General features: G+C 49.2%; 2 protein-coding genes across 9 annotated transcripts in view; one reads left to right on the top strand and one right to left on the bottom strand.

Annotated features, from left to right (window-relative positions):
• Positions 1-17,469, bottom strand: part of LOC119092118 (protein YIPF5) — a 49,198-nt gene extending 31,729 nt beyond the window's left edge. The window contains exons 1-3 of the mRNA XM_037215096.1: positions 17,356-17,469; positions 15,213-15,320; positions 14,795-14,973 (exon numbers count right to left, since the gene is read on the bottom strand). Coding sequence (XP_037070991.1) covers positions 14,795-14,973; positions 15,213-15,307 — 274 coding nt within the window. The 5' untranslated portion in view covers positions 15,308-15,320; positions 17,356-17,469. The remainder of the gene's footprint in view (positions 1-14,794; positions 14,974-15,212; positions 15,321-17,355) is intronic.
• Positions 17,470-17,533: 64 nt separating this feature from the next.
• Positions 17,534-23,627, top strand: Uch (Ubiquitin carboxyl-terminal hydrolase). 8 transcript variants are annotated; one of them, XM_037215094.1, is made up of 5 exons: positions 17,534-17,544; positions 19,044-19,256; positions 21,958-22,103; positions 22,634-22,851; positions 23,218-23,627. In XM_037215094.1, exons 2-5 carry the CDS (start codon positions 19,053-19,055, stop codon positions 23,361-23,363), a joined length of 714 nt encoding a protein of 237 aa, XP_037070989.1. In that variant the 5' UTR covers positions 17,534-17,544; positions 19,044-19,052; the 3' UTR covers positions 23,364-23,627. The 8 variants fall into 8 exon arrangements, with proteins under 8 accessions (XP_037070989.1, XP_037070984.1, XP_037070988.1 ...); XM_037215089.1 differs by lacking the exon at positions 17,534-17,544 and adding an exon at positions 17,667-17,749; XM_037215093.1 differs by lacking the exon at positions 17,534-17,544 and adding an exon at positions 17,771-17,786.
• Positions 23,628-25,131: the final 1,504 nt, after the last annotated feature.

Genomic DNA, 25,131 nt, shown 5'->3' with positions numbered 1-25,131 from the left:
TTATCACTCCAACCAGACTCATGCGAGAACTCAAAATGGGATGACTTCAAATCAAGCGCTGTTTTTGCAACAATATCGTTCCAAGTTTATCCAAATCTGCAGCATCTTCAAAGGCCTTAACGTAGGGTTTCCACTCGCTCGGATATCTTCTTAAAGTCACGCTCTTTCTGGGAGACCTGCAAACAACCTCCAGCTGTACTGCACCCGCGGTACTGCGCACTAGCAGCCAGCGTCTAGCCCCAGCTGATTGTCGGCCACGGTTTGCCGGCTTTTCTTTAAAGCTTGTTACGTTGCTCTTTCTTACACTGCTAACTATGGAGATAGCCATTTTAATGAGATTTTGCTGGTATAACTTAACAGGCTGGAAGAAATCTATCAACTGGTAGCGCCTGATTAAGGTGATGGATGGTACAAAAATAAGGCACTGCTTACCGTAACCCTAGCGACATTACCCGTGCAAACCGCTCGGCTTGGGCATAAATTCAAGAAGGAAGATGTTATATAATCTGTCATTCATGACGATGCTTGTCATATTAAGTATGAGTAAGTCCAGACGTTTCGTGCGCCTGCGGCACGGCATCGGCCGCAGGGATGGCACCATACTCGGCCGGAAGCCTCGGGACTATTCGGCGTCACTCTGCCATTCTGCTTCACCCGACTGACATACGCAAGAGCCTAGCCCCGTCTAAATCTGAAACTGGCGCTGAGCGCGGCCCCTCGAAGGATGGAGCCTACTTTGTGCGCATGTGCGGCGTTCACGTCGCGGCACGGCTCTTATTGCGCGGGACGGATGGCGAAACAGTCATTAAGTGTGTGATAGAGTCATATCTTGACAGCATGAGAGGCAAGCACTCCAAGTGGTTTACGCCAAATTTCGCTTCGACCGGGATGAAAACAGTAAAGTACCGTAAGCAAGCAGGTATTCGGACCCAGAAGATGCCGCAAAACCAAACCTAACGGGTCAACAGGGTTTGTAAACAAACATGGGAGCTTCCTCAGGGGTCGATTTCTGTCAATGATTAGGCATGGCAAGCCGATGGCCCGACAGCCTGACCCCTCCCCTCCCCTCAAAAATGGGTCGTTCAGCGGATTCAGTCCATTTTATGTTACCCAAGGAGAGATTTTTTAAAGTTTTACATCAGTCCCGAACCAGCAATGGTAACCCAAACATGCGGCGGTCCGAACCAGCAATGGTAGCCCAAATCAACGTTCGGACGGGGGAGGGACAAGTGCGTGGGCAAAGGAATGATCATGAGCTGCATCAGAAAGGCTTGCGTAGTTCAGAAGAAAAGAGGGTTAAATAGGACCAATACAATATATATTTTTGAATGATCAAAGTCATCGTTGAAGTTTGCGGTCCAAGGGGCTGGAAGAATCCCGGGGGTCCACTGAATAGGCCGTAAGCCCTCTCCAGTTAACAAAACGAAAATGTCCGCACCAAAAGAATCACCCAGACAAAAGTAGAAAGGAAATACAGACATGGCGTCGAATGCAGCCATGACATCAAATACAGTCATGGTGGTAAATAGCGCGATGGAGCCAAATACTCAGCGGTGCCAAATCCAGCCATGGCGCTACATACCGCCATGGAGTCAGAAAGTCAGCAGCGCCAAATCCAGTCATGGCGGTAAATACCGCCATGGAGACAAATAGTCAGCGATCCCAAATACAGTCAGCGTCACCAAATGATTGTTACACCTCACCATTTGACTGACCGTTGCCCAGCTCCGGCTGCGGAGCGACAAGAACTCGAAATTGTCAAATGACTATGAGAGAGCGAGAGTATGAAGGAGACAGCCTCCCACCATGGTAAAGATGCCTCTAGACGACCAGAAGACGATCCCGAAAGGCTCATGGGGATGAAAAAGCCAGAGTCGAAAGACCTTGGAAGGGAATTATCGTGACAAAACGCGCTTCGGAGCCTACAGAAAATGTCCCGAACGAGCCGTGGGATTTCAGGGGAGATTCACAATAGATTCACATTAGATTCACACCAGAGTTTTTCCCGAAAAAAGACAATTTAAATAATGTGTGTGACCTTATTCTGCGTCATATACAAGGAGATGACGTTAAACACATAGGATTTTTAAATCGCAATTTAAAGTGGCAGCACATTTATGGCTGATCACCATCCGGAGTCATTTATCATGCAGTTGACATTGAGGGATTCAGAGCAGCAATGCAGCTTCATCAAACAAACGGGATCCACGACCTTACCTCTTAAGTACACAAACAACCCCCTCGCCTCTAAACATGGTTCACAAGGTTTCCGAGAATACCCATCTACGCCGCGGCGCTCTGCCGCCCCGCCGCCCCGCCAGCCGGCCTGCCTCACTGCCGCTAGCGTCGGCGCAAGGCAGCCTGAAGCGAAGCCGTAGGCCGCCGGCAGTCGGCGCCCATCAGTCGAGCAGCGCACAAAAACTATGGTCAAACAGTGTCCAATCAGCGCTGGCGTTCGACTCGAGGTTCGTCCAAACGCGCCGCTGACACACGACCCGAGGCCCGTCCAAACGCGCTGCTGACATTCGATCCGAGGCTCGCACTAATGCGCCGCTGACACTCGAACCGAAGCTCGTCGAAAAGCGCCGCTGACGCTCGACCCGAAACCCGTCCAAACGTGCCGCTGACGCTCTACCCGAGACCCGTCCTGACGCGCCGCTGACGCTCGACCCGAGACCCGTCCTGACGCGCCGCTGACGCTCGACCCGAGGCTCGTCCAAACGAGTCGCTGACGCTCGACCCGAGACCCGTCCTGACGCGCCGCTGACGCTCGATCCGAGGCTCGCCCAAACGCGCCGCTGACACTCCACCCGAGATCCGTCCTAACGGCCGCTGGATGTAGCGACGCCACGCGCAACGGAAAATAAAATGGCGCCGTCCACGAGACCTTGCCCAAATAATTGATACCGAGCTTCGGCTCGACGTTCCCGAATGTCGCATGTCTTAATTGGGTTAATGGGCCACTTGCGCGCCGGTAACACGCATGCGGACAGGACAGGCGGCAGGCTGGTGGTGCCGTGTGCCTGCAGCGGACGTGGGCTCGGTCTCACGAGTATGTGTTCACTCTTGCAACATATATGGGTCCACTGGCAGCAGGAGCTAGTGCTACGATTGAAAGGACATCACACGGTAAAGAGCTTTCAGTCACGACACGGTAAATGCATCTCTGTCATGAGTGGACCCACGCCCACGTCAGATTGGCACACCGGTCGGCACAGCTTGGCGGGCGCGGTGTCGTTTGGCCGGGTCCAGGTGCTTCGTTATGCTGGGCTGTGCTCAGTTGGCATAACAGGCTTTCGCAGTCTCATAGCACAGGTCTTAAACCAAAATTCGCATCCAACCATGGCGATATCAATGGCCGCGAGGGGAAGACGTGATTTCCATGTTTCAGGTGTCAGCTTGTTCTAGGAGGACATTGGGTCGTGGCACTGGCAAAAGCGCATAACAATTCCATTTCCGCTTCCGAATTTCTGCTTCGGCGGAATGGATTCTGACTTCAAATACTGTGCATGGAGTTTCGGCAGAGGTGCAACTTACTCAGCTGTCATGATTCTGAGGACGTTTGCAGAGCAAACTCCTCCCTCCCTCATCACATATGCCTTCATCTCTACCATTTTTGGGGTTCACATTTTCCATGCGGAATCCCGGTGAAAAGCAAAGTTGACACACTTACAACACCTCCTGGTCTGACCCCTGACTGTCCATGAGCCCGCTGCCTGTCTGCCTGCTGCCTGTCAGGCGTAAAGAGCCATCGCCAGACCTGCAGCCGCCAGGACACGTGGCAGTGGTGCCCCCCTTTCCCGCGCGGTATCCGCCCTGTGGCCGACGGCACGGCCCCGTCCACTTACCGCTCATCGCTATGGCCCCCCCGGCGACAGTTTGTCTCCAACACGGCTTGATAAACCCAGGCGACGGCCAGCGATGACCCATTTGGCTGTGCAGAATGGCGGGGCGTTCGGGACGTACAGGCCTGGTCCATCCCCTCCCCCCGGGTGGCCCGGCCCAGCCCGACATGTCGCTAATCCGTCTGCCGTTCCCCAGCCGCTGGCCTCCGCCCTCCCTACCACCACCACCACCAGGCCGCAACGCTGCGCATCCGTCTGCCGTCCCCCAGCCGCAGATCTCTCCCCGCTTCGCAGGCCCGGGACGCTGCCCATCCGTCTGCCGGCCCTCAGTCGCAGGTCTCCCTCCCTCCCTCCCTCCTTCCCCTCCCCCATCCCCCAACTGCCCGGGACGCTGCCCACCCGTCTGCCGTTCCCCAGTCGCAGGCCTCTCCCTACCACCACCACCTCCAGCCCGCGATGCTGCCCATCTGTCCGCCGTCCCCCAGCCGCACGCCCCCCCCCCCCCCCCGCCGACCCGGAACGTTGCTCACCCGTCTGCCGGCCCCAGCCGCAGGTCTCTCCTCCCCCCCCCCCCCTCCCCCACACCACCGGCCCGGGACGCTGCCCATCCGTCTGCCGGCCCCAGCCGCAGGTCTCTCATCCCCTCGCCGGCCCGAGATGCTGCCCATCCGTCTCGCTCTACCGCTATCTTTCCCAACATACCACCACCGCCAATAAACCTGCGCTAGCGACAGCCGTCACACGGTTTCATACTCGTCCTTCGACATATTTTATCACGGCACATCGATTTCAGGTATTGTGGTATGTGTCAGCGGTTCCAATTCTTCGCGTCGGTAGCTTCGTTGGGTAGAGTGCATCCCTTCGGGTTTACCCGCTCGTGGAGAGGTGGGATCGACTCGATTCAAGTGATCACTATTTGCACCTGACTGGGATAGGCTTCGGCCGTTGGCAGCGATCGCGCCAAGGGTCCGGCGATGTCAGAGGACAGCACGGACCTTAACGACACGTGAAACTTTCGCCGCAACATTCTGCAACTGATCTGGAATTCCGCGATGGGATCATTAGATCGAGTCTCACCGAAGGTTCGGACTGTTTATGATATGTATATGTGAATATATATAAATATATATATATATATATATATATATATATATATATATATATATATATACTGGTGCCTTCAGCGCTGCATCTGCGTTGATTTTTCCAAGACGTCAAGCAAGCATTTTATTTTCTTTCGCTGAGCAATTATTGAACATTAAGTTTTCCTACACAAATATCAGCTAATGATTTGGCCAAAATTATACCGTCTTCATATCAACATCATATCACAAACCCCACAATGTTTGTTCGCCGCAGACATTCGAAAAGAGACAAGGTAGAAGTAATTATGACTTACATTCTTGGGTCTCTGAATGGCAGCCTTTCTAATCACCGTTCGTACAATGGCAGATTAAATTCCCCGTCTCCTAATGACCACACTAGACGAGGGTTCATTCAGCTAGTGAGGGCCCAGAACTATGGAGATCAAGGAAACGCTAACATCATAGTGTACCAGGCCCACCCCTCAACGTAGCACACGCGCTTCTGAATTCCAGTTCTGTTCTGCGTCTATAAAAGTTCACCGTCTTGCGAACAGTCAACGACGCAGGTCGTCCTCACATAAAGAAAAAAATCGTGAAAACACAGGTCATTTGTAATACGCATCTGCGTCAAGAAGCCTCTTTTCAACTGGCAGCGAATGAAGGTTGCAGTGAAAATACCTCACCAGGTCATTTTCCACACGTCTCAGCGTGCAGGGGTCTTTGATACCGGAGCGGCACACACATTCTCGCGGAAACACCCTTCAGAAAGTGCAGGCTCCAGTACAGATCCCGAATCTCGCGGAGTGCTACAGCATCCACAGCGGCCGGCCGGCAGCCGTCAGAGCGTGGCAGCCGACCGTCAGTTGACGCGCGCCTGGCCCGGACACGGAGCCGGCTCGCGGTGCCGGCCGGCCAGCGTCGCGTCGTCTGCCGCAAAGTTGGCGCATCAGCGGCGGTGCTATTCCCCCTATCTCGAGCCGATCACTCCAGCCGATTCGCCGCCGAGCCGCTCAAGTTTAGCGTTGATAAGCGCGCTCAACTTGGACGCCACAGGCGCCGGTCGGCGAGGTTCGGTGAACGGTGGGCGGCGCATCGGGAGCGCCTTCTGACGGGCGGCGTTCTTCTGACGCTGACTGCTCACCAAGGGCGCTCACGGCCGCCGCAGCGCCTCTTCTCAGTAGCTGCCATCTGCAAAACTGCTGCTCTGATTCTGCGTCGCCCGATAAGATGCGACCATAGAGTGGAAACACATTTCACGCCGTGCGTCCGAAACCAAAGGGGCGTTGTCTTGCGACGACTTGCGGCTGTTGTGTGTGGCATGTGTGACATGTTATACATGGCATGACCGTCCTGACCCGAGACAGCCCCTCGGCGCAGACGTGCCGCTGGCCCGGGCTCAGCAGACGCGACATGACCGACCTGACCGGAGACGGCCCCTAGCGCAGACGTGCCGCTGGTCCGGGCTCAGCAGACGCGACATGACCAGCCCGACCCGAGACGACCCCTTGGCGCAGACGTGCCGCTGGCCCGGGCTCAACAGACGCGACATGACCAGCCTGACCAGAAACGACCCCTGGCGCAGACGTGCCGCTGGTCCGGGCTCAGCAGACGTGACATGACCGACCTGACCCGAGACAACCCCTCGGCGCAGACGTGCCGCTGGTCCGGGCTCAGCAGACGCGACATGACCAGCCTGACCCGAGACAGCCTCTCGGCGCAGACGTGCCGCTGGCCCGGGCTCAGCAGACGCGACATGACTGACCTGACCGGAGACGACCCCTAGCGCAGACGTGCCGCTGGTCCGGGCTCAGCAGACGTGACGTGACCAGCCTGACCCGAGACAGCCGCTCGGCGCAGACGTGCCGCTGGTTCGGGCTCAGCATACGCGACATGACCAGCCTGACCAGAGACGGTCCCTAGTGTGGGCGTGCCGCTGCCCCGGCTCAGCTAAGGACGCCAGCCCGGCCATGACACGGACATCCGGCCGCCACCATAACGGACGACCGGGAGGCAGAACCGTCACAAAAAGCAGCAGGCGGAACCATGAATAAACCCGAAGTTGAAAGAGATGGGCTTGATGAAGATGCGAAACGCCGGAGCGCCGTAAGGCGCCTAAGGCCGTCGCTCTGGCAACTGCAAACATGCTGTAAGATTACACGAGCACATTATCCCGTAACACGCCGTGCCGTTTTTTTCCAGAGCTTTTGTCTACAAATCGACCAAAGGATGCCACGCCAATGCATGAGATCATGCTGAACGAAATACACGGCCACAAAACAGTGCGAATGATTCCGAATTTGGGAGGAAATGCAGCCAGATTACGACGGCAATGACCAATCAGTGGGGGCGAGAGAACATGTCTACCATCGACGCTCTGGAAATAGAGCACGATGAAGGGGACCGAGACAGACGGAGAAAGCTTTTCATGCTAACTAACAAGGTAGAAAAGCAATACTGGCTGAGAGCAGAACGCCAATGTTCTCGGTGATGTGGCATGCTTCCACTCAGGGAGCCTCTGTAAGCACCTGAGGCATTGGTGATCGATGTTGCACAGAGTCTTCAACGTCTGGCCTGGTCTGGACGATCTCTTTGGTCAAATGTGTTGCAGAAACACCTCGTTTGAAGTGCTTTCATAAAACACGACGGTTGCAATGTTTACTCCATTCGCCTTGACGTGAATCGTATTGATTCCAGTTCAAAAATTTTGCGAAAAGAATCAAGGTTCGAATGAACTATTCGATATTGTAAACAAACAACACAGCACTATCTTTCGAGCACATATACATGGGGCTCGGGACTTGGATCTTGCCTTAAAAAAAAACTCATCTAAAACTTCCCCAGACGCCGGCATAGAGTGCCGGCTCCATCACGCGTACGGGTGAGAAAATCAATTTGATCCCCCTCCCAGCGAAAGTTTTTCCCAGATACTTTCCGAATGGCGCGACGCAGCCGCACCGAACTTTCCCAAACTGCAGCCAATTGCAAAGCCGATCTTTTGGTGTAATAAATTAGATGCACTTGTATGGTCACTGACCTTTGGCAGGTAAAAGTCAGGCCATGGTCATCAGCGGAAGCAATTCCTATGGAGCCGCTCAATCTGATGCGATAACAGAAGGTTAGATGAAGCTATACATCACTGACACGGTTTCTTTGGCAATCAGACCATTGCCTCTAAGATAACGGCTATTCATTGGTCTTGGGTCAGTTATGAGGGTCAGATCGAGGTAAAATCCAAACCACTTTTTTACTGGAAACCCTTTTTCAGGAACAGTTTTTAATGTCATCCCGAATTGCTTGATCACAGGGAGATCAACAAATAATTGTTTGAGCTTCACAAAAGTCAGAAGCAATCACTGACCTAAAATGCCGCGATCACCATTTGTTTTTAGGACACACCACCTAGCAAAACCCTTGACGATGATTAAAATTTAAAAATTAAAACAATTTCATAAGTTTTCGGTCACTGTGACCTCAAAAGTTCAAAAAGGTCACTAACCTTAAATGAACACCAGTGATCTTGCTTAGCAGCGGTATCTAAGTTAAAGACAGTGGCATAAGGAAGTCTGATGGAACTTGGAACGCCGAACTGAAGGTCGACTTTTGTTACCTTATTTGACGCGAAGATCATGACCTGGAACCTCAAAATTCCTAAGGGAGTTCGTATACAGGCTTCTTTATCATGTGAATTTGGAAACTTTGGCTCTATTAATTTTTGAGATATCAGGGATCCATAGTTTTACAAGCGGGTGGTAGGGTGACGATTTGCGTGCCAGCGTGCTAGACGCCATATAATCGCTACGAGAATACTGCCACCTCATTGGTTACGTAGTGTTCAAGGTCAAGAAAATATGATCATCAAATCTCTCGAGTTTGGCGTGCGGCAGCACAACCTTTGCCACCAACGGACATCAGTTGGCCCTCAAAAAATGTTATGCGCTAAGTGCAAGTTCCGAAAACGAATCACGTTTTGCTCTACATAATGCAAGAATTTGGGAAGTGGTAAAAGCTATGACGGAAATAAGACTGGGCATGGAGCAACATGGCAACACGGACAAACATGCAAAAACACCACAAGAACGCGTAAAACACGAGCACACAACAGCATTTGGGTTACGGAAACATGCACCAGCAATCATCGACACCTCTAGGCAAGTTCAAGTACTACAAGTGAGTCAGCCCGTCCGCTTCAATGGCAATTCTGATACGGCCAGTCTGGCAGCAACTCCGACGTCATGCCTTCACATAATTTGCTTTCTCCCAAGGTACGAAAATTTCCCGTACTTAATGTCAAAGCACGTCCTCCTCTGGCGCCCGCTGTAGCCGACATCAGTTTTCTGCGGGCGTGAATTTATGTCGTGGATGGTCACGGAGGTTGTACCTGTCGTACGTGCCATTTCGCGGCAAGCTGCGCTGCGGTGTGTGTCCTGCATTTGGCTAAAGCAGACAGACAGACAGTCTGCACGCTCGCGAATAAGTGCATTACATGCTGGGCTCGCATCAAGAAGTTAGTGGCGCAAACTCTGGTTGAGAAATGAGTGGCGAATCCTCAAATGAGAAGTAGCTATTCACCCGAGTCCTTCACTGGGCGAGTTACTCAACGTCTGTTCGTAACACCAGTCATTAGCCCCCGGTTGCTAGGGATTAACAGAAGTTCCTGCTGCCTCGGAGTCCACCAAAATGTGGCCAGCAGGTATGGAACAGTTATCTATAGCCGATTTAGACAGGTTACGTGGAAGAGGCAGGAATTAGTCCCTATGAGAAAACTGCAAATTGTCACGATAAAACAGTACTGACACGACTTATGTGGTGACACATATGTACTTTTTGGTCAATGTATTTATGAAAGAGTTCGATAATTTTCGCGGTCAACCGTAGCGATTTCGTGAATTAATTCACTGGGACTCCATTGGAAATCCACCGCCATACCTGGCGCACCCATTCGTCCTTTCTTAACGCGGCGAGACTAACGTTGTGTTCTACTTTGCTTAGCCGTTTGTGGCTTCTTAAAACGATAATCCCTTCATAACGCATCACTGCTTCCGGGCATCTGATTATCAAGGGACAACAAGGTGCCGCTAGTGCCGGCATGGCGCCGCCTCCAATCTCAGATGTCACTAGCTTTCTTAGAGTTGTGACAGGTCTGCAATGTGTGGGGCGTGGGTACCGGCCAATTTCAGTGTCAACTCCAATCTTATCATGAGCTTCGTGATCCAGTGTCTGAGGTATGACACTGCACTGCTCTGGGCCACCACACATGCCTAATATTAGAAGGTCAGAAAAACAACTTCATACCCGCAATACATACAAATCTAATGACTCAAATTTACTCACCCATTCAGTTTCCACTCCACTGTCATTGAATGATCTGAATACCGCAGTCGTTCAGTTTGTGTGAAGCCCATCCCATCCCCATCTATTTCGTGGTCACGCTTTCGTTCGCCGGCCCCTGTGACCCGCGGCACCGGGTTGACCTTAGCGCGAGTGGTCATTTGCAGTGGGATCATCCAGCCGTCCGCCACGCGTCACTCCAGCTTTATGCCATTCTTAAATAACCAAGGTAGCTGATGCCCGTAAAACTACAACTGCGTTCCAGTCTGAGTGCAGTGATTCTCAAACAGCTTTGCTAAGTCAATCGCATGGAACCGTAGGGGACCGCACCGTATGGGATAGAACCAGACGGGATCAGACGGACGTGGACAGCCGAACGGGGCCGGACGGGACAGGACGGAACGTAATGATACCAGGCGGGACGGGACCGGATGGCACCGGACGGACCGAACGGATCGGATTGGACCAAAGGGTGAAAAACGACACGACGGGACCGGACGGCGCCGGATGGAGCGTGACGAGTCCAAGGACCGGGAAAGATTGAAAGAGATCTGTCCGGACCGGACGACACGACACGGGACAGGACGGTGCCACACTGGACCTGACACGATGGAACGGCGCTGAACGAGACCGGATGGGACTGAACGAGATTGGACGGGGTAAGAAGGGTCTGGAAAGTATTGGACAGGACTACACAGGACTGGACGGGACCGAAGGGGACAGACCAAGCCAAACGGAACCGAACGGCACTGACCAAATCAGACGGGACGGAGCGGAGCCAGATAATACTGGATGGGACTAGGTGGAACCAGACGAGCCCAAATGGGACTAGATCGGAACCTTCCGGACCCGAAGAGACCAGATCAGGTCTGCCTGGTCCCGGCCGGTCCCGTCCTGGTCCCGTCCGGTTTCGTCCTGCTTCGTCCCGTTCCCATTGGCCACATCCCTGAGCGTCCCATCCCCTCCCATCGCGCCAGGGCCTGTCGCGTCCCGTCGGGCTCCGTCCAGAACAACCTGGGACCGGATCTCATCCGTTCTATCCGATACCATCAGGTCTCTCCACGTCCATCCAGCCCCGTCCAGTGCCATCTGTTTCCATCCGGTCCCGTCTACCATAATGTATGTATCTACCATTCTATCATGTCCCATGGTCACGTTCTAGAGCGTTCAGCTCCATTCGCTCCAAATCGAGGAATCCGGGGAGAAAAATCGACGCGCAGTTGATTCTGAATCAATGCATTTCAAAACAATCCTGCTGAAGGTTCGTTCACACAAAGTCAATCTGACTTTAGAGTCAGCCCTGAGTGGAATTTCAATCGAGTACCGACTCCATCACTTAACGAACGATTGAAATGATGACTCTTAGATTATCCCTGCGTGAATTACGCATGGCATTGAGCAGCGCTTCTGCACAAGGCAACCATGCATATGCGCATCGTGTCGCGAAATACAAATATCATGCTCTGTGAAGCCATAGCACCTCCAATGATCACGTCCGTGGCATTTACGTCGCGGATTACAGAAGGTCATTACATCATTCGCTCGTTAAATCGGAAATTATATGTAAAGGTCACCTCAGAAATGTGAATGTAATGCTATTAGCTACATCTGAGGATACCCTACACGGAAAACGCGTTAAGGTCCCAAATGTCCCGGACTAATGATGATACGCTAATTGAAGAGTGGCTTTGCATATCACAGGTGGCGAAACGTGCTACACCTGACTGACGCGTAGCATAGGGCGCCTAGCAAAGGACAGCTTTGCCAAAAAGGACCCGTCCTTTCGTTCGCCCCCAGTCGCCGAGCCCTGCCAAATAACCGTAAGGAACAATCTCGAATCTTGGCGCTCCTGATGGCGAAGTATCCGATATATCATAGATGCAAACGGGGCCTCCAGCAAAGACCTCCTGATTAAACCCACCATCCCCAAGGTGTAAACGTCTAATACTGTACAGAAGGAAGTCTACAAGACGGCGGGCCGCAGTCACTGGACACAACGTATACTTTGCTCCGCTATATTACAGTACTTACTTGCGCCATAACCACACATTCTACACCAGGATAGTTCCTGGAATACACTTTACAGCTAATGGATCCTGCTTGTCACTTTATTCCTCCACTAACTTTAACAGGTGAGTTATGAGTCAGGACAGCCTCTGACACCACTAGATTTCAACAAGCGGGTTATGGGTCATGTTAGCTCGTGACGCAATGCCCTCACACCTTGATGGTTTCTGGCAGCTCCTCATCGCACACCTATCATCACACCTTGAATATACACATTCCAGGGAAGAAACCATAACACACATCCAAGGGCAGAAGTCTTGAACGCAAACATTCATCGGCAGCAAACAAGGACAGACTTCTTCCCAACCGTAGCGATTCCAGACCAACTTACTCGCGACAGCAGCGACCAGGCACGTGTCTGGTTCCGTATTGGTTCCTGTTTTCCACTGGTCCCATCGACAAAACAAACCCCGGATCCTGGTTTCCACTGGTTTCCACCAGTCAAATCAGGATGGGACAAAACCCTATATCCTGGCTTCTATTGGATCGTTCGAGAAACCAAGATCTTGGATCTTAGTCCTCACTGGTTCTTCCGACAAAACAAATCCTGGAACCTGGTTCCTAATGGTCCTTTCAAAACATCAAACCCTGGCTGCTGGTTCCTCGAGTTCATTAGAACACCATGGACACGGCTCCTGGCTCCTGGTTCTCATTGGTTCTTTAAAAACACGGGACGTTGAATACTGGCGGCCACTTATTTTTTACAAGCAGAAGACCCTGACTCACGGTTCTCAGCTACAGTCACGCAAGTCCTCCAGGGCAACCCACACATTTTTCCTTTCAGCTATTAAAAGACGCACACCAGAAGCTAGTCAAGCAATCAGCATGCCATGATGCAACCAATGTAACCAAGAAAGTTTAGCTGCTAGTTATATATCATTTACGTACAGCTTAGAAGCGAGCGTCGAGAGCTGAAACTACCACAACGGATAACTCCTATATTTCTGCGTTTACACCACCCAAAAGTCAGACACCACAGGCAAATAAAACAATCCTGATACCACCAGTGCAATTAACAAAGCTTGGCTGCTAGTTGAAGATCACTGCCTACAGCTTGGAATAAATGCCTCACAGCTGAAATTATCGCACAGGGTAATTAACATAGTCGTTTCACACGACATAGAAGTTACACACCGCAGGCAAGTCAAACAACATGCCTTCATATCGCCTTCACAACCAATAAAACTGTTCTGTTAGCTGAAGATCATTGCCTACAACCTAGAAGTGAGTGCCTGACACGTGAAACCATCACCTGGATGATCAACATACTTGCAACAAAACATTCAAAGACGCATTCTACAGGTAACATAGATGAAATAAGATCTTGCAATTTCCCACCGCATTCAAAGTAATACAAGCACAGCTAGATTTCCACCTACATAACCATCAGCGTCTACCTGAAATGCTGTCAGAGTTGCGCCAGCGTGGCAACAGTTTTTCTTTGAAAAAAGTTTTGTGTTTCCTCTGACAGAGGTGTGGCGATTGGGGAACCAGAAGGGGTTGAGACCTCTGACTTAAATTCAAAATAGCTCTGTATCATTTGTTTATGCTATGTGCATGTCCTTCTCTGTCAAACTTGCAAATTGCCATAAAATGGTGTCCCTCTTATTGACAACGCAGCAATATATGGTCAGATCCCACAGTCGTAGAACAGATGAGACGGATGAGATATAGGTCAGAAATCAGATATTGGCACAACCCGAGAATTGCCGCTAGTGTGGGCCGGTCAGCTGATAATTGGTCCTCCATCAAATGTCTACGAGCCTATACAGCCTCCGAGCAAATGTACAACAGAAGTAAGCTCATCTCTATTGCATGTCATCACACTTGATTCTATACTGATGCATTCCGGTAATAATAATTTACATGAATACAACTGTCCTTAAACTAGTTGTTTTCATAACGGTTATTAGAAAAACACGGGTTGACTAATTTCACCCAGCCGAGTCTGTGTTTTTGGCGTCGTTCGGTGCTACCCAATTTCTATTACCTTAGCAACCACGGTATAAACAAAACGTTTGGTGGAGTAGATGAGTTCAAGATGAGATACCCGGCATTTCTTCTACCGCAAAAATGCATGCACATTGGTGCTACACGGCAAAATGTATGCTTTAAAGACTTATGATCATTACACCTCCTGCAGAAACTTTCCAGTCTTTGCTTATACGAGACGTTGTTTCTTTCGCAAACAAGCTCACACACGGGGTAGAAAGTTATACTGCGAAAACTTCCCCTCGTCATTACTTTTAACAGCAAAGACAGTCTTTGCTTGTGCGCGATATTGCTTCTGCTGAAAAACTCACACAGGACATGAGTAAATATGTGGATCGTTAAACTTCGGTTACTCCAAGATTGTCGGCTTGGAGCTCCAGATCATCGATGGATGTCCTGCCCTGGCGTCGGGTTCTAGTGACACTCCCCGCCTCTAGCGATCACAGGTCACCACCGTCGCGTCTCCGCGTGACTTACCTTCCAGCAGAGGAGGTTCCTGGTCAAACTCGCCGGCCGGTCCCTCCTGGAACTGCGGGGTCGGCTCAGGCGTGAGCACGCTGCCGGCGTACATGGCCGGGTCCGGCTGCAGGTACGAGCTGGGGGCGCCACTGTCGGGCCGCGTAGGGGCACCACCGTAGTCGAACGACTGGAACCCCCTGATGATCACGCACGAAAACTTGGGTCAGCAAACGTAGCGCGTTCACGCTTCCATACCGTGCACATGTAGGCGCCTCCGCTTTTGAAACGAAATGATGCCAAAGATATCATACAGGACATGTGGAATCGAGCGACATTAAGGTGTCTATCAAAGCATGCACACTGTGCGGACAGGGACGCTCTCGGTATACTTACATGTTGTCGGTATACTTACATACTGCACTCTCTGATAACTTACATGTTGTCCTGCTGAAACCCATCGGCGTCCTCTCCCATGTTGTACTCGCCCCATCCGTAGTTTTGATTCTGATTATCTCCGTAAAAACCCGACATGGCGCCGACGGACCTAAAGCCAAGACCGGGCTGTCAGATAAACGCCGAGATTGTGCAATTAGATAGAGACCCATAAACGCTCCCGTAGCTCAATCGGCTACATCATCTGCTTCCCAACCTATCTGTGGCGGGGTGGAAGGGTTCGATTCATTTCGGCATTCGCTACTTGCTCTTGCCTGGGATCGTCAGCGGCCGTCGGCAATGGCGGTTCAAGGTCAGATGGGGTCAGAGGGCAGGGCAGGCCTTGCCGAGCATTACAGTACGTTAGAATTTTGCCACCAATTTGGTGTTGAACTAGAACGTCATCCTCGAGTGATGTGGTCAGATTTCACACAAGCACTGCATTGTGTGAGCTCCCGTCAAAACATTCTACTTCATAAAAAGTGGTGATGCATGGCTCATATTATTTTCACATGGCATTTCACACACTTTGGAAACACATGATCTGATATGATAACACTGGTTTAACAACATGCCAGGTCTTACCAAATAATTTTTATGAAATGCGCAAAAAGTTTAAATTAAGACACTTTACCATCACCATTTCATTGTTTCATTTGCTGTGTGCTTTAGCCAGGTATTTCCCTTCCTTTCACAAAAAAGTGTCAAAATGTTTAAATCAGCTTGGGCCCCATGGATGGGAAGCACAAGATCGAGCTATTGCAACCATGATTTTATAGCAATAATCTCATGATCCAATTATGGCATGGCACTATGTGGAAAAATTGAGTTAATTTGAGTTGTTTAGAGTAAAAGCTGCTTTTGGAAAAAGGATGTTCCATTAATTTTCCAGAGAAAAAACAAATGCTTCTTTAGAAGCCTCTAAACATTTCATGGAATCAGAGAATATGAAAATATAAGTGCTAACTCTTGAAGCAAGTACTTCATGAGGATGGCCTGTGGGCCACAACAAACAAAAGGTGGTTCAGAATAGGTGCATTAGATGCAAATGATTCTGGAGTTTACATAAAAAATGTGTGTCTGCTTGACATTGAATGGTGCTGATATTGCTTAAGGTTTAAAGGTGATGATGAAGTCTGACTAGTTTTTCAGCATTGAAAGCACTTCTGCACTGTGGAATAACTATATTTATACTACATGTTTATCTTTATCATGTTCATGACACAAAAAATATTTATACTTTTCACAACTTTAAGGGAAACAGTCAACACACATTTTTGCTATGTCAATGAAGTGACTTCATCCAAATAAGGGCCACCATGTCTTGATGCTTCTGGATTGTCAACTGTGGTGTTACGAAAGCAGGGAGCTTTAGGGTGGTCTTTCAAATGGTCTTGATGTCAATCTGCCCTTCCTCCAAGGTAATCTGCATTTCTGAATCTGATGACACCTTTTCCTGGACCAAAACAGATCCTACACACACCCTGATATCTTAATGTGAGCAAGTTACCATTTTCAGCTAGAACCTTGTAAACCTTTAACAATTAATCCACATAAATTGGTTGAAAAGCTGTTAAATTAAAGTCACATTCAGTAAAAGTTGGTTGATGAATTGGCTGCTGTTTGTTTCTTATCAAATGTTAGGGGATTAAATAGGATTAAAAGGGAGTTTTCAGCATTGTTCACATACAGACTGGACTAGCATTTCAGAAAATTTAACATTCAATCTGGAGGAAACTTCTACCAGAAGCATATCAAGACTATTAAGCCCTAAAGCTAAACATCATAATAAACCTTTCTAACAGTTCAATGTCCCCATACTGTAAGTGAGAAGCTGGTTGAGAGCTGGAAGGTTTGGTGAATACAAACCCACTGCATGACTGCCAGACAGGTCAAATCAATTATTTGCCTAGCATTTAGCCTTGAATAAATTTGTTCATACAAACAATACATGAAAATATACCTCATAAGATATACATCAACACAACATTCATATCAGTAACCTGGCACAACTATTCTCCAGATAGCGTGGGCTCAATCAGGCATCAATAGATCATTAGCAATCATTAGCACACTTTGCCCCACAGCTATTCTACCTGTTTCGCATTGGGGGACATTTCCAGTCTTATGTTATACAGCTGCCTTACCTGAGGCTTTTTGTAGGTTCTTCAAGTCAAAAGCAAGATGTACAGGTGGCCCGGTACCCGACAGCAATCAGACACAACAACGTTGCACTCAAGCATATTGCATGCGTTGGAGGAAGCCTTTTGGGTTTTTGACGCACATGCGTCGAGACTGTCGAATCAACTGATGAGAATGCCGGGTGTTCGCTAACAGTAACAGCGAATATTTGTCGAATCATTCAGGTCGCTTTCATTGCGTTAGCCAAGATCTGTGTTTCTTGACCAATGATCTTGCTAATCGTTATCTGCTAGGAGTAATATTTGTTTATGCCATACATTATCTGGTTGAATGCTGTGGGATATCCCTAGATAGCGTCAGATATTGCAGTGTTGAGTTCGCTGCAGTTAATCTGGAAAGGTAGCGCGTGGGGCGTGCAGATTTGGACCATTTTGGCGTGCTTTCCCTTCATTGGTTTACAATTTTGTTGGTAGCAATTTCGCTTCGGACCAAGTGCACCGTGAAAGTGCTGGCTTGCACGGGCTGCCATGTTGGTGTTTCCGACTCACCGTGTGATGTCAGGCTTTTTCCGGGAAATCGTGAATGTTTGTGGCCAGGAACGTCTGCTGCACCCAACCACACCCAACTGCACATGTATCAGCCGCGGCTGACGTGACTGAACAGCAGCCGTTCACGTGACACGTATCCACCGCGCTGGCGAATGCTGATGAAAACGCCCACTTCGTGTTTGTGCTGGCCTGGGGAGTGAGCAATCGGAGGGAAGTGCTGAAGGCTCAAAGCAATTTAACTACAGTGAAGGCCTTGAGCATCCAGGTTTGATATGTCTTCAGTGGTAGCTATTGGCATGCTAGGTTCTTAAACATATTTCAATATAGCCTAAATTTTAGGCCCTAAAATGTAGCATTTTTTTCTGACTGCTTGATTTAAGTGGGTGTTCTAGCAGCTTCATTGTTTGCCTTAAGACAATGAGCTGAATTAAGTTAGAATGCATCTGCATCTGCAATGTACTGAATGGATTTGCCTGCAAGGACATATATAAAATGTTGCCATGGGATGGGGATGATCTGCCCACTGTGGCAGACACTAACACAACATCGATGAGGTGAATCTGGAGCACACATTGCCAGACTCAGGTCAGGTCAAGTTATGCTTATTTCTCAGAATAAGATGTTTTAAATATCTATGAAGCATTTTTACTTGAAAGTATTAAGATGTATTATTATTCCTTGAAATATAAGCACTTTTCTGAAAGTGCTGGTGGCCTGTTTCAAACTTGTGGCTTAAATTTACAGTGGCAATGCCATGAAATGTATTTGGTGCAGTTTGAGGGTAACCATGGCTCTAGAGGCCAAATCAAAAAAGGTATCTTGAATTTAGAAGGATACTCATTTGAATGTGTTCCCTTGCTTCAAGAGCTGTGACCACAAGGTACTTGAGGCTGATGTTAAGATATTAATGCAAACTTGTTTTGGAACTATGATAGCTGTTATAATAGTCACCAGATCATTGGATCTATTCAAAGTGATAAGTTCTTAACAGTGCGCCAATATGTTGTACATGTTGTTTAAGATATGTGTTGTGTGTATACATATACATGTACAATGTGTGTACATATCAAAAAATATATACAAATAATATTTGCCAACAGATGGTCAGACATCAGATGTTCATCATTATGCTGCTTGGTTTTCAGATAATCAACATGCCTGATGAATCTCCTGATCAGAAGCAAGTCAGGTGGCTCCCACTGGAGTCCAACCCAGATGTGATGAATAGCTTCCTGCACAACTTGGGCCTTCCATCCAAGTGGGCTGTGACTGATGTGTATGGCCTGGATCCTGAAATGTTGGCTATGGTACCACAGCCAGTATCTGCTGTCCTGTTGCTCTACCCCCTAACAGAAAAGGTATGATGGTCTTTTAGGTTACCAGACATTAGTTAATCTAGTTTGTTCAGCTGCTGTAAGAGGATGTCATATTTATTATTGAACTTAACCTCTGGTATATAGCTTTGGCACATTGTTGTGAAAATGAACATTAAATGTCCTGTACTTTGTGAATCCCAGTTAATAATGAAAAATATCCTTAAGTGTTGGTGAGTAATGTACACCATTTAGCTACAAGGGAATATTCCGCATCTGAAGATATTAATGCAAGTATGAGGTATGATAAAATAGGCTCACTGATGGCTGTTGGTGTACTTTTGGGAAGAAAAGACAGCACCAAACAACTATATTTCCCTATCTAATAAATCTTATTTCCATTGCTTGATTATATCATGGAGCATTTGTATGACAGTTGTTGTCAAACTGGCTGTGCAAAATTGCCAGCCTAGCACTCACATGCAGTACTTTGATCTCCATAGAGGTGGTTATGGCAGTGCCTCAAAATGTTTACTTAGTCAAATAGCCAAATATTGTTATTTGCTCATGTTGTTGCACTTTTTCATGGTGTTCTTGCATATGAATCAGTGAGTTTAAGATGTTAACTTGTATTCACATACTGATTGTGGTGCTATTCACAGGCTATTCAAATACCAGTCTGATTTCTTTAATAAACAGCAACCATGTCAAACTTCTTATATTATGCAGCACAGAATGCTAGTTGTGGGTGGAATTTTCACAGCCTGCTTAGCATTGATTGAAAGCTAGTTGATGCCACTCACTCTATTAGGAAGTCAGGCCCATGAACACCAGATCTGAGCGATTGACCTCTTACCGTGGCATGCTTGTCCAACTGGCCTTGAAATGCTCAGAAATTGGAAGGTTTTGAGTCTTAAGAATGGCACGGCTGTGAACCTCACCGGATGATCGTCAGAACGGGTTTTAGCTCAAATCTTAGAGAAAGAGAACCCTTTAACTTATAAACCCTTTAAGTTGGTTGTATTTTACATTTAATCTGAAGCTTTCGAATGGATGCTGGCTGGTGCGCACGCTAAACCTGGCTTGCTGTGTGGGCCGTGCTCCGTACCATCCCATAGCACAACTTCAAACCAACGGCATAATTCGCTGGCGAGAGTTAAGGTGCCGTAAGACCCGGCACGGTTCATCCCGCCCTCTGGCTAGACCGGCCGCAGGCCGTGCTTGTGAAGGTAAATAGCGAGCGCCCAAAGCGACTCGAACCCACCCCGCCACGGATGGATGAGTTGGAATGCAGGCACTCTAACCAACTGAGCTACCGCGACGGACAAACGTCGCACGACGTAGTCAGTGACGTAGTGAGTGACAAATTTATGTCTTTGAATAGTTAAATGTACTGCACCATTAAATATCTAGCATTCTTTTACATGCATGTTCCCATTTTAATTTTTCGGGAATTCGTCTTCTCAGGAGGTTGGCCCCGAGAAACTGATAAATGTTTTGCAGAATTACCACGTCCATCCTCAAAACAGTCCGCGTACATTTTCTGCAGTAGCAACTAACTGCTATCTCGCTCTGAGAATACTGGTGTCACTGGAGTGTGTCCAATCCAGGTGGTATACAAATTTTACATGACGTGAACGTCAAATGTTCAATGGTTACTTTGCAAGGCGAAGTTAAATGCCTCGTAAGCCAATAGTTAAATGTTCGCAAGCCAATTTGTTAAGTTTTAAAATCTCGCAGGGAAACCAGATAAACACCATGGGGCACTATTAACGCCGCTTTTCTGTGATAGGCCTCCACCTGGCAGGTCCAGACGCCGCTGTACGGATTATGTATTCCGATAGGCTTGCAGCTTTATCATATTGCATGTGTTTTGGCATCCGTCCACGCTTTCTTAATTTGTGTCGCATAAATGTGGTGCTAAAGTATGATTTAAGTATGACTGTCTCATCACGTATGAGAGTCGTATTCTTCGTTAGGTCACCGAAACAATGCGTGCCATTTTACGATTTCACAATTCCCTGAAATACGATGGAAGTATACCGTACGCCTCTGCCGTCATTTAGTTCCGCACAGCGCATATCAGCCTCGACAAAAAAAGAGCGTGGAGCCGGCTTAGGTTTTTTTTCTTTCTTTTGGAAACCTGACAAAACGTGCTTTATGGGAACGATTTGAATTGGTGCCGGTGGCGCGTGCGACGGAGAACTGCAAGTAATGCACCAGTACGCCCGGTCTTTTTTCTTCCTTTTTAGTTCTTCGGTGAGCATTTGCCAGGTTATTTACTTGTATTCACAGTTTGTATGGCGTTTGTAAGAAACTGATTGTAATCACGATCTTAGCTTTGCCTCAAAATGCAGTGGAAATGTGGCACACAACCTTGTGTTTGCTACCCTTCATGGGCAGCAAGCTGCCTCCAGGAAAAGGCAGCCTTCAACTGCCTCTGTGACCGAATCGTGTTCATATTTTGGCATAACACGCAGATATATAACTTCTATAATGTTCACATAATTTCGGAGTTTAACGGGGACTGCTCAAGGAGCAGCAAGGGAAAACACGGATGGGCAGAATCTGCCCTCCGCCGTAAATAGTATTAGGGGTTCAGCAAGAATTAAGGTCAATTAAACATATTCATGTATATTCGCAATCATAATCATATCGACATAACAGTGCCTATAATTTTGCCCAGGCATGACCCTGGTGCAGATGGTGTTTTCGCTCCTCTCACTAGCTGGCTTATTTCTAACAGGCCGTGACAGCATCCGCCGATGAAGACGCCAAGATACAGGCGGAAGGTCAGGTCCAGTCACCGAAAGTGTACTTCATGAGGCAGACGATCGGGAACGCCTGCGGAACGGTCGCCCTCATGCACGCGCTGGCCAACAACAAGGAGATGTGAGTGCCGGAGGCGCTACGACTCAGTAGTTATAATTGTTGTGGTAGCTTCGTCCCATCGGGCAACAGTGTCGGATGTGATAGACATCAATGGGCATGGTGCCCGTTGGATGGCAGCATTCCGGTGGAAAGTGGACGGGCAGTCTTGGTTACTTTAGCTCTTTCGACCGACCCAATGAAGGGACGAGCATTTACAGATGCATTGTGTTCTCGTGAGCCACAGCAGCGGCTGTCGTCTATTTCGAAATGTCGCACTGGCTCGTTGGGCTGGATTGGAATAGCCCACTGTTTTAGTGCCCTGTACTGGCTTCCGGCAGTCATTTCTAGGGGTGCCCGCATTACTTTTTGGTGTCTGTTGCCAAGAATGGGAGTATCTTTTTTTAGTTCGTCTTGTGAGACATGCGCACTAATTGTCTGTCCAGCGGGGCTGTGCGGCCTATTGGAAGCGGACCGCCACGACGCCGACGCCGGGCGTGTCTGCCGTGACCGCGGCCGGGGGCATCTGACTGTCGCGTCGTCGCCGCCGGCAGGCTGCAGCTGGAAAGCGGCCCGCTGGCCGAATTCTTCAGCCGGACGGCGCAGCAGACGCCCGAGGAGCGAGCGGCGGCGCTGCAGCTGTTTCAGCAGCTGGAGGCGGCGCACGAGGCGGCCGGCCATCAGGGCCAGACGGAGGCGCCCTCGCGCCACGATCGGCTCGACACACACTTCATCGCGTTCGTGCACGTGGACGGTCACTTATATGAGCTGGGTGAGCGCGGAGGGACCGCTCGCTGCTTACGGCAGGCGGTGGGATGGGCGGGATGATGTCATTGGGAGAGGAATGTCCCACAGCTGGGTTCGATGGATTTGCCGATGCCAGCCTGGTTTGCTGATGGAACCCATCAGACTCAAATGTCAAACAGATATTTCTTATGACATTTGCCTTTGTACCGTGGTATGACTTGTAGAATGTGTAGTAATTTGGTGGCTGCAAAAGAGGCGAGTATTAAGAATATAAATATTAAGCATGACGCAGAATGAAATGGTGGCTTATCCAACTTCCAGCATGTTTACTAGTTTGCACGGAGACCCTGCCGGTCATTCCGCGAACTAAACCTTCTCGTGGTGCCAACAGATGGGAGGCGTCCGGCCCCGGTCAACCACGGCCCTACGTCTCAGGGGAGCCTGCTGCCTGACGCTGCCAAGGTGGTGAAGTCATTCATGGAGCGTGACCCGACTGAGGTCAACTTCTCCGTTCTGGCGCTGGCCAGCGCCCAGTGATATGGGGTCGGCTTGACGGGGGCGCCTGGGGCACAGACGATCTCTGAAGACTGCACGCGGCTGCTGAAGGGTACATCCAAAGCAATTTAACCACGCTCTTATTTCATGCAACTAATTGACACTGGGAAGAACCGTTTTGCATTCTCCTTGGCCGAAGTTTGGTTTTGGTCAGTTGCTGACGAGAGCAAAACGTTTTGTATTTGTCGTGCATTATGAAAGACACTTCGACAATACACATTCTGTGATAAGCACGTTTGCGACGTCTTCGTTGTTTCCTTGGTTGACTGTTGTGATGGGAGTCTGAAAATTGCGTATCCATGGCAACCTTCCTGGTTGAATGATGGCTCAAAAACTCCTTAGAGACCTGTCATGCACCTTATGATTGAAATTTCCTTAGTGTCGGACACCGGCAATGACGTCACAGCCCATGTCGCTATGTTCTCTTGCGCAACGTTTTTGCATGGTGCAGGGATTTTATTAATAATTTTCGTGGGAGGAAACTAGAGGCAATTCCACGATGCGTGCCTTACCACACACCGTAACGACACCCCTGTTGGACGTGTCTGGACAAAATGTCGGCCAGTGGAAGGATGGTGTACCCTTGCTCGCCATGTGTTGAGTTGGGATAAGGAGCGCGGTGGTAGACCCAATGCGTGTTGCTCTAAAAGAAAGCCTTTTCACATTAGTGGTTAGCCAGTTATGGTTTTGGAGGTTTGCCTTGTAACTGCCGATCACAGCTTCCCTCAGTTGTAGCAGCCAGATGCGCAGTTCCGTTAATGGTTTACTGCGCGAGTTTAAAAGGATCGCGCGCGCTGGTAGATACGGTGTGATCCTTCTGCAGCACTGGAATGTGAACATAGCGTGTCATTCCTACCCGATCTACTTGGGACTTGTCATTCGTTAGTTGTGAAAAACTACGCAGCACAGGTCGAAGTCGGGCGTGGATTCCGGCGTTCATGGGTCGCGGCGAGGCGGGGCCAGTTCCCTGTGACGGAGAAAACAACGCGTAATTCAACTGGCAAAAGTATGGCTCGCAAAACAGCTGAGGCGTCAACCCTGGACCTGCTGGTTCTCTTCTGCGATTTTATGGGGGCTGGTGTTAGATTTCGGCACTCGGAAGGCTGCGAAAGTGAAAACGGCTGCGCTGCAGGAAAGCTTGACGTTTACAAGCACCGGACGACCGCGTCGCTGAGGTGTGGGTACGCCACATGTCGACCGGGAAGCAGCCAACGGCACATTTTTTTTAAACCGGCAATAAGTACAACATAGGGTCTGATGTAAGTCCAGCCATGAAAACCACGCAGGATTACGCACTGGATAGCTCACCTCGACCAATATCCACTCGGAATGTGTGCATTTTACGCGACGTTTTGATGACGTTCGCAAACACGTAGCAAGAACTCGTTGATTTCGCGAGCTTAAATGTCAGACCAATGGATTCACGGTTGGCCTGTCTTAAGTAGCAGGATTTTTGTGTGACCGCGAGCACACATGAGCGAACCTCTGCCTGCTAACTTACACTGAAAAACGCGCTCCCTATTGTGCCGAGCTGACCCTTTGCTACGTTTGCCAAAAATGCCCTAGTACGCCAACTTAGACACCATGTACAGATATAAAGTTTTACCATGCACATGATGACTGCGTCTACGTTTGCTAGCACAACGCTCGTCGCACGAGGCATTGCTGGTTGCATGCACGGTCACTTAATCTATGCAAGTTCAAAATTGCAAGTACATGCTGCAGGCTGCAATCTGCACGTTGCAGGTTA

The sequence above is a fragment of the Pollicipes pollicipes genome, unplaced genomic scaffold, assembly GCF_011947565.3.
Source record: "Pollicipes pollicipes isolate AB1234 unplaced genomic scaffold, Ppol_2.1 Scaffold_3447;HRSCAF=4054_pilon_pilon_pilon, whole genome shotgun sequence".
NCBI lineage: Eukaryota > Metazoa > Arthropoda > Thecostraca > Pollicipedomorpha > Pollicipedidae > Pollicipes > Pollicipes pollicipes.
Note: the sequence above shows the minus strand (reverse complement) of the source record. Positions and strands in the feature narration are given on the sequence as shown.

What these genes read in the sequence shown, in the direction of transcription:
- Uch (XM_037215094.1), top strand. Translation starts at nt 19,053, where the DNA reads ATGCCTGATGAATCTCCTGATCAGAAGCAAGTCAGGTGGCTCCCACTG. An exon ending in TCTACCCCCTAACAGAAAAG is followed by an intron (nt 19,257 to 21,957) that starts GTATGATGGTCT and finishes TATTTCTAACAG; the next exon opens with GCCGTGACAGCATCCGCCGA. An exon ending in CGGTCACTTATATGAGCTGG is followed by an intron (nt 22,852 to 23,217) that starts GTGAGCGCGGAG and finishes TGGTGCCAACAG; the next exon opens with ATGGGAGGCGTCCGGCCCCG.